Raw genomic sequence first — 9,414 nt, 5'->3', positions numbered from 1 at the left:
GACCTGAGCGGAAACAAATCAACAATTTAACGCTTAACCACCTGGACCACCCAGGTGCCCCTTATGTATTCATTTGTACTAGTGTTTCCCGTATTACATTTCCTTTAATGAGTACCCATCAGATGCTCATGAAAAGATTACTAAAGGAATTTGTTTTCTCTCTCCCTCAGCCCTTGGGGTAATGAAAAAGAGGTAGGTTTTTACCTACGAGGATAAATTATATATTTTGATCTGGCAATAATCAGTGGCTAATCATTATTCAGGTCTTAACGGTGTTCACTTCCTAGAAATATCCCTGTCATTCAACATCCAAGGCTAAAACTAATGATGCTTACAAAGAACTAGGAAGACACTTAGTCATGTTGCATAGACAGAGGATAAAACAATATGCAAACGTGAGGCTTTTCAACAAAGTGCTTTATTGGAGGACACAAGGTAAAGTGAAGGGCATGAGGTGGGTGGAGATGATGGCTCTCCAGAGGTGACACTCAATTCTTACAGTACTTCTTGGTGTCCAGGTTCTTGTGCTCCTTGTTATATGGGGCCTTTGAAAAGCAGATGGCAGCATTGCGGTCGCAGTTGCAGATGAAGGCCTCACAGGGTTTGTTTTCATCTGGAAAAGAGCAAGAGGAGAGGACTGAGCCAAGGTAGATCCTGCTTTGTCCAGTCTGGAGGGAAGGAAGAATTAACTGGAATAAATAATGGCCATTACATTCATACAAATTTGGGTTTGATAGATTAAGCAAATAAAAATACCAGAATTTCAGAAAAACAAAAAAAAAAAATTGCAATGTTTGGAATGTAGAATAAAAAATGTTCATTGTCTATCTGGAAGTCAAATTTAATTGGACAACATGTGTTTACTCTGGCAATCCTAGGTGTGATCGATGCTGTTAGGAAAGTCCTATCTGTTTCACATCCCTAAATGAGCTCTTATAACCCACAGAGCTATAGATCTTTGATAACATAGGCAAGCAATTTATAAACAATATGGAAAACACTAAAACATATACTCGAAGCAGCAAAGTATTGTGCATATAAACTTAGTGAAGTTTAGCAAGCAAATTTCTCTACTTTAAAACACATTTTAAAAATTACAGAACAGGGGCACCTGGGTGGCTCAGTTGGTTAAGCGTCCGACTTCAGCTCAGGTCATGATCTCACGGTTTGTGAGTTTGAGCCCCGAGTCAGGCTCTGTGCTGACAGCTCAGAGCCTGGAGCCTGCTTTGGATTTTGTCTCCTTCTCTCTCTACCCCTCCCCACTTATACTCTGCCTCTCAAAAATAAATGAATGTAAAAAATTTTTTAAATAAAAATAAAAATTGCAGAACATTCTTACAGTAGAATATTTTACAGATATTTAAAACAATTAAGTACACCTATATGTGGAAATGTTTCCAGGATATTTTATTAAAGGAAAATGAAGGGCAATGCATCTAACTAGTTATCTTGGGTAGCAGGATTATAGGCACCTTCCACTTTCCATGATATATTTCTGTAGAGTTTGAAATTACACTACTTTGGCCTTGTTTATTTTTATAGCCAAAAGAAACAACAATGATAACTTTTAAAATGCATTTCAAATTTGTTATCTATAATTTAATTATGTACTTCTGCTTACGTTCAATAATCTTATTAAAGTTTTGTTTCTCTCTGATCCTTTTTTTTTTTTTAAGAGAGAGAGAGAGTGAGTGGGGGAGAGTGGCAGAGGTCATGATCCCAGGGTCATGGGACTGAGCCCCACTTTGGGCTCTGCACTGAGCATGGAGCCTGCTTAAGATTCTTTCTCTCTCCCTCTGCCCCTCTCTCCTATTTGCATTCTCTCTCTAAAAAAAAAAAAAAGTAAATTAAAAAAATAAAAGGGAAGGCTGCACAGAGAAAGCGACATTTGAAGTCCTGGAATGAGACTTCACATGGGAAGTGTTTCATGCAGAAGGAGCAAAGGACTTGAGGTGGGCACGTGCCTAGCTACAATTAAAACGATAAAAATGTTATTCCAAGGATAAGCACAAATGAACACAGAGCTATGAAATCGTTTATTCCTTAAGATGGTGGGATTCCTGGAGCGCTTGAGTGACTCCATCGGTTAAGCATCTGATGCTTGATTTCGGCTCAGGTCATGATCTCAAGTTGCTGCATCAGATCAGGCTCTGTGCTGACAGCATGCTTGGGATCCACACCCCTCCCCCCCAAATAAATAAATAAACAAACAAATAAATAAACTTTAACAGTGCTTTAAAAAAGATGGTGGGATTCCTGGTAACTTTTTTCTTGGCCCTCTGGATTTGAGTTACAGTTATTCCAATGATGTACGTACAGTTTTGGAAAGTGGGACCCGTCTGTGAGTGCATAGAAAAGAGTAGTGAAAATCCCGAATGCTAGCCTAGCATGACAATACTATTCACCTCTGAACTGTCTGCCCTTCAGAACCACCTTCATAAAGGGACACATTTCACCATGAGCTGTGCATAACTTAGTGGTTAAGACCAGAACCTTTGAAATCAGAAACAACTGAGTTCCAATGCTGACCCTACCACTTACAAGCTCTGTGATTTTGGGCAAGTAGCTATTTTTGAGCCTCAGCTTCCTCACCTGTAAAATGGGATTAATAAAACATATATATGCTCAGCGTACTTCCTGGTATGTAATAAGAAACTAATAAATGGTAGTTCCAAGCTCCTTTCATGAAATAACGAAGCTATATAGCATGGCAGTTAAGAACAGAGACCTTGGAGCCATATAAACCTGTTCAAAACCAGACACCCCAGGGTGTCTGGGTGGCTCAGTTGGTTAAGCATCTGACTCTTCATTTTGGCTCAGGTCATGAATTTACAATCTGTGACATGGAGCCCCTATAGGCTCCTTGTAGGACTCTGTGCCGGCAGTGCAGAACCTACTTGGGATTCTCTCTCTCCCTCTCTCTCTCTGCCCCTCTCCCGCATTCTATCTCTCCCTCTGTCTCTCAAAAACAAAAACAAAAAACCCCAGAAAAACCCAAATGGGGTGCCTGGGTGGCTCAGTCGGTTAAGTGTCTGACTTCGACTTCTGCTCAGGTCATGATCTCATGGTTCATGAGTCCGAGCCTGCAACAGGCTCTGTGCTGACAGCTCAGAGTCTGGAGCCTGCTTAGGATTCTGTGTCTACCTCCCTCTCTGCCCCTCCTCTGCTCACACTCTGTCTCTCTCAAAAATAAAATAAACATTAATAAAAAAATTTCAAAAGTTCTGAAACTGCTAAAAAAAAAAAAGCCCCAAACAGTGGGTGCCCCAGTTTCCTCATCTGTCAAACAAGTATAATAATAATACCTATCTCATAGGATTGTTGCCAGGATTAAAGGAGACACAGCTTGGCACCAAGGCGATCAATAAATGGTGGATATCATTACTATTATTTCTTCCACAAAGGAGTTAACCTACCGCTGCAGGTGATCTCAGAGCCAGAGCATGAGTATGAGTAGGTTTTGGTGTAGGGGTTGTCCAGGAGGAATTTACAGCTGTCCAGTTTCTTGGCTCGTGAGTAGCAGTGGTCGTGTGTCTGGCAACACCTAAAGAGTGGGGGAAGGACAGAGCTCAGGCAGGGGCAGGGCAGCAGGGCAGGCTCATTAAGGGGAATGATTTAGCTGACATGCTCCGGAAGATATTTATCCTGTGGCTTGAAAAATGTAAGTCCTTTTATCGTGTTTATTGAAGGCGATTTAAAAATGGGTTGCAGGAATATCGTACAATCACGTATGTGTTCTGAAGATGCAGTGAGAGTCTTAACCACTGCTGGAAGAGGACAATCCAATCGACGCTGTGGTGTTTTGTGATGCAATATTCTGCCACTAGAGGGCAGCAGCATCCACTATTGCTTGACATCAACCTTCCGCCTTTGCTCCTAACCGAGAGCACTGGATTCAGGGGCCTCTTGGAGCATTTTTGTTTATACAAGAGTTGAAAATATGTTACCCTTAGCAAATATGCAAATCCATTTTCTGTGCCTCCTCGTGAGATCCTTGGCTTGTGCCCTCCCCCCACCGCACGGGCACTCCCCTCTCCCTGCCGATCAATCACTCACTTGTCCAGTTCATCCACAGGCGTGCCGGATCCACCCAGGCCACAGTAGCAGCCGTAGTCGGTGTAATCCCTCACGGGGTCACTCTCGGGGATCGTACACTTGATCATGTTGCGGAGCTGCCACACTGCCCGCGGGCTGACGCCCCCCTCAGCAGCACCCACTGCAAGAAAACACAGCCAGAGTTTAAATCCATCCTGATTGGCTCTGCCAGCGCCCAGGGGCCCCACTGCCTCCTGCCTGCTCTCTGGCCCCACGCTGCCTTCCACCCCTCCAGCTGCCTCTTCGGAAGAGAGCTGGACACAGAAACCTGGTAATGTAAATGAGGATTTTTTCTTTTTATAAAGCTTTTTAAAAATATTTTTTATGGAGGGGCGCCTGGGTGGCTCAGTCGGTTAAGCGTCCGACTTCAGCTCAGGTCACGATCTCACAGACCGTGAGTTCGAGCCCCGCGTCGGGCTCTGGGCTGATGGCTCAGAGTCTGGAGCCTGCTTCCGGTTCTGTGTCTCCCTCTCTGTCTGCCCCTCCCCCATTCATGCTCTGTCTCTGTCTCAAAAATAAACGTTAAAAAAAGTTTTTTTTATCGAGATAAAATTCACATAACAAAATTCACCATTTAAACACTTAAAATGGACATTTCATGGGCACCTGGGTGGCTCAGTCAGTTGAGCGTCAGACTTAGACTTAGGTCATGATCTCAGGGTTCGTGGGTTCCAGCCCCGCACTGGAATAGCTGCTGTCAGTGCAGCGCCGGCTTCTGATCCTCTGTCGCCCCCCACACCCCCGCCCTTCTCCCCTCTCAAGCACGCTTGCGCACTCTCAAAAATAAATAAAAAATAGTTTTAAAAATGTACATTTCTGTGGTTTTTAGTATATTCACAGAGTTGTGGAACCATCACCACTAAATCTAGAACATTTTCATCACCCCCAAAAGAACATCCTGTTCCCATTAGCATTCCTTCCCCTTTTCTCCTCTCCCCTCTGGCAACCAGTAAACTCTATGGATTTTCCTATTATGAACACTTCATGTAAATGGAATCATACAGCATAATTTTTTTTAAGTTTACCAGTCCTTTTTTAAAAAAGTTTATTTATTTTGAGAGAGATAGAGCATGAGAGCAGAGGAGAGACAGACAGAGGGAGAAAGAGAATCCCAAGCAGGCTCTGCACTATCAGCACATAGCCCGTAAACCGAGCTTGAACTCACAAACTGTGAGATCATAATCTGAGCCGAAATCAAGAGTCTGATACTTAACCTACGGAGCCACCCAGGCACCCCTAGCACAATGTTTTTGATGTTCATCCACATTATAACATATATCAATACTTCATTCCTTTTATAGTTGAATAGTATTCCACTGTGTGGAGGGACCGCATTTCGTTTATCCATTTATCACTTGATAGACATTTGGGTTGTTTATACTTTTTGGTTCTCATGAATAGTGCTGCTATTAACAGTTGTGCACTAGTTTTTGTGTAAACATGTTTTCTATGAGGTCCCCATTATTTATCCAGCAAATATTTATTGAGCACCAATTATGGGCCAGTCACTGCTGTAGGAACTGAAATACATCAGTGAGCAAATAGAAAATCTGTAACCTCATTCAGTTTATAAAGCTCAATGCTTTTGAGTTTATAAAGCTCCCTAGTAGGGTAGAAAAACAGTAAGCAATAAATGAAATAAATAAGGAAATCGGATCCTTTGTTAGAGCTCCAGGCTCTGAGCATGGTAAGGGGAATCTAAAATGGATTAGGTGGGAGGGGCGCCCGGGTGGCTCAGTGGGTTAAGTGTCCCACTTCAGCTCAGGTCGTGATCTTGCAGTTTGTGGGTTCAAGCCCCGTGTCGGACTCTGTGCTGACAGCTCAGATCCTGGAGCCTGCTTCAGATTCTGTGCCTTCTCCTCTCTCTGCCCCTCCCATGCTCTGTCTCTCAATAATAAATAAACATTTAATTTAAAAAAAAATAAAATGGGTTAGGTGGGAGGCGCCTGGGTGGCTCAGTCCATTAAGCATCCAACTCTTGACTTCAGCTCAGGTCATGATCTCACGGTTCCTGAATTTGAGCCCCATGCTAGGCTCTGTGCTGACAGCACTGAGCCTGCTTGGGATTCTCTCTCTGTCCCTCCCCCACTCATGTGCGTGTGCATGCTTGCTCTCTCTTTCTCTCTCAAAATAAATAAACTTAAAAAAAAGGATGGGTTAGGTGGGGATGTGGCGGGGTTGAGATGGGGCAGGAGCATAAAGAGGCCTGTGTGGCCTTCCATCCTCAACAGGACAAGCTCTCTTCTGCCTCAAGGCCCACACACCTGCCATTCCCTCTGACTGGCACACTTTGTCATCTTTTTTTTTTTTTCAAATGTTTATTTATTTTTGAGAGAGAGACAGAGACAGTGCGGTAGGGGGAAAGAGAGAAGGAGGGAGACACAGAATCTGAAGCAGGCTCCAAGCTCTGAGCTGTCAGCACAGAGCCCGATGTGGGGCTGGAACCCACGAACTGGGAGATTATGATCCCAGCCGAAGTCGGATGCTTAACCTAGCTACCCAGTCGCCTTGACCTGTCATCTTTTCAAAAGGCTGGAGGATCTTGTTTTAAATGCCACCTCTTCTTTCTTGACCACCTAAGCCAAGTGGCTCCTCTGCTATCATTTTTCTTTATGTTATTTGCTTCATAGTACCTATAGCAGTCTGTATCTGTCATTTATTTATGCCTCCCTCTCACTGGACCATAAAGTCAAGGACAGGCCTCAGGGCTTTTGTTCCCCAGGGTCTGACACATAGTAGGTGCTCAATAAGTATCTATTAAATAAGTTTTTAAAAAGTCTTCTTGTAGCTGAGCGCTTGCCCAAACCAGGCACAAGGCTTGGCACAGCAGACTCAGGAGGCAGGACCCCTTCACCTCATTTTCAGGGCCAGCCCCTGTGAGATTTGGGGCCCGGAAGAGGGTGCTACATGATTTTGGGGTCCCATTCAAGTGGCCACCAGTATCATCTTTTTGCCCCATGCCTTGCCCTTTCTTCCCTTGATCTGCCGTGCACACTGGAGCCACTCCATATGCTTATACCCCAGGGCAAAGGGAGGGTGGCAGCTGGTCACGCTCCCCTGTGAGCAGCCTCCACACTGGCAGCAGACAGACAGGAGTGGCCTGGCTACCTTGGCCCATCTCCAGACGGACCCCCCCCCCCCCCCCCCCCCGCCTGCTTCCCTGTTTTCTCAGTCTCTGATCCAGCCAGCTCTGCTCTTTGCACAGGCCAGACCTACACAAAGCTAATTTTCACGTGTGTGCCTGTGTGTGTGTGGCGGGAGGGGAGGGGAACTCGTCCATCTAGAAGTCCTCAGTCTCAACCCAGAGCCTGATACCTTGGAGGCTCTGATATATCAGTGTTGAATGGATGAATGAGGTGGGATTTGAATTCCAATATATCTGATTCCATGGATTCATTCAATAAATGGTGCAAACAGCTCTATCATTGCTCTCATGGAGCCCATACTTCAATATGGGTGGAGGATAAAAAAGGAGGGGCACCTGGGTGGCTCAGTCGGTTAAGTGTCCAGCTCTTGATGTCAGCTCAGGTCTTTTTTTTTTTTAATATTTATTTTATTTTTGTGTGAGAGAAAGAGAGAGAGACAGAGTGCCAGTGGGGGAGGGGCAGAGAGAGAAGGAGGCACAGAATCCAAAACAAAGCAGGCTCCAGGCTCTGAGCTGTCAGCACAGAGCCCAATGCGGGGCTTGAACCCACGCACTGTGAGATCATGACCTGAGCCAAAGTCAGATGCTTAACCGACTGAGCCCCCTAGGAGCCCCTCAGCTCAGGTTTTGATCTCAGGGTTGTGAGTTCAAGCCCCGTGTTGGTAGAGTTTACCGAAAAAAAAAAAAAAATTAAAGCTTTAAGAAAAGGGAATGCATCAACAAGAAACAAGATACAAATTGCAGGCAAATGTAGGTGCTGGGAAGACCCCAGGCCAAGGCAATATGGTAGAGGGCAGGTAGGCCCTTCTGAGGAGGGTCATCTGAATTTGGACCTGAAGGTTGGAAAGGTGCCACCTGTGGGGGAATTTGTTATGGGAGCTGTTAAGCCCCATAGAGAGCCCCCCAAAAAGCCTCCAAGGCTGGCCAGCCTTGTGCCCTGTGACCCCCATTCCAGAGAAGTGAGATCTTAGCGCTGAGCTGAGGAGACTCACCTACCTGTAAGCAGAGCAGCCAGCACAAGGAATTTCATCCTGTTAAGTTGCCGAGCAAGAGAAAGGACTAAAGCCACCTACTGCCTCTCTCTTTATACCCATACCATGTCTCCAAGATAAGGCTGTAGTGTTTGCTTTGCTCCCAACCTGCTCTGAATTGGCCTTGAACCTGTCTGTTGCAGGAATAACCTTTACCGACGAGCAAGCCCTGCCAGCAAGGGATCATTGGAAAAAGGGGGATATGTGTTGGTCATCTGCATCTTTTTTTTTTTTTTTAATTTTTTTTTTCAACGTTTATTTATTTTTGGGACAGAGAGAGACAGAGCATGAACGGGGGAGGGGCAGAGAGAGAGGGAGACACAGAATTGGAAACAGGCTCCAGGCTCTGAGCCATCAGCCCAGAGCCCGACGCGGGGCTCGAACTCACGGACCGCGAGATCGTGACCTGGCTGAAGTCGGACGCTTAACCGACTGCGCCACCCAGGCGCCCCCATCTGCATCTTTTAATGGAAGGGATTATTTCTGGAATTTGTATGGCTTGGAATCTTGACCCTCCCCCCACCCCTTTGCACTCAGCCCACTTCTATCATTGCCTCCATGTCTTATGGGTCTGAGCTGTGGGTCTCAGTGAATAGTCCCCATCAATCATGCATTTAACAGATGAGCAAATGGGTTCAGAGAGGTGAAGTAACTTGCCTGAGGTCACACAGCCATCTAATGGCGGGGAGCAGGGGCCCACACTTAGGCATGTCTGATTCTTTCTTTTTTTAAGTTTATTTATTTACTTTTGAGGGAGGGAAGGAAGGAGGGAGAGAGAGAAAGGCAGAAAGAGAAGGAGAGAAAGGATCCCAAGCAGGCTCTATGCTGCCAGTGCAGAGCCCGATGCAGGGCTCCATCCCACAACTGTGAGATCATGAACTGAGCTGAAACCAAGAGTTGGAGGCTTAACCGGCTGAGCCACCCAGGCGACCCTAGGCATGTCTGATTCTAAGGCACATGTTTTATTTTTCTGCACTACATTAATACCACCCCTCCTTCATTCTCCAGTGTGGGTTTGCAAGGACACCCTGGACTTTGGAGTTCCAAAGACTTGGATCTGACTTGTAGAATGAAAGCGCACATATCAAATGTTTGTATAACATTTTTTAGGAGAAACTCACATAGCATAAAATTAACCATTTT

General features: G+C 45.3%; 1 protein-coding gene across 1 annotated transcript; it reads right to left on the bottom strand.

Annotated features, from left to right (window-relative positions):
• Positions 1–396: 396 nt before the first annotated feature.
• Positions 397–8,358, bottom strand: PLA2G1B (phospholipase A2 group IB). Its single transcript, XM_040443714.1, has 4 exons — positions 8,237–8,358; positions 4,057–4,216; positions 3,417–3,544; positions 397–613 (listed from the first exon to the last, which is right to left on the bottom strand). The coding sequence occupies exons 1-4, from the start codon at positions 8,268–8,270 to the stop codon at positions 489–491; spliced, it is 447 nt and encodes a 148-aa protein (XP_040299648.1). The 5' UTR covers positions 8,271–8,358; the 3' UTR covers positions 397–488.
• Between the last annotated feature and the right edge of the window lie 1,056 nt (positions 8,359–9,414).

This window comes from Herpailurus yagouaroundi, unplaced genomic scaffold (genome assembly GCF_014898765.1).
Source record: "Herpailurus yagouaroundi ecotype Mexico unplaced genomic scaffold, PumYag 191, whole genome shotgun sequence".
Classification (NCBI taxonomy): domain Eukaryota; kingdom Metazoa; phylum Chordata; class Mammalia; order Carnivora; family Felidae; genus Herpailurus; species Herpailurus yagouaroundi.
Note: the sequence above shows the minus strand (reverse complement) of the source record. Positions and strands in the feature narration are given on the sequence as shown.

What these genes read in the sequence shown, in the direction of transcription:
- PLA2G1B (XM_040443714.1), bottom strand. Translation starts at nt 8,270, where the DNA reads ATGAAATTCCTTGTGCTGGCTGCTCTGCTTACAG. An exon ending in GCTGGCTGCTCTGCTTACAG is followed by an intron (nt 4,217 to 8,236) that starts GTAGGTGAGTCT and finishes GTTTTCTTGCAG; the next exon opens with TGGGTGCTGCTGAGGGGGGC. An exon ending in CTCTGAGATCACCTGCAGCG is followed by an intron (nt 614 to 3,416) that starts GTAGGTTAACTC and finishes GCTCTTTTCCAG; the next exon opens with ATGAAAACAAACCCTGTGAG.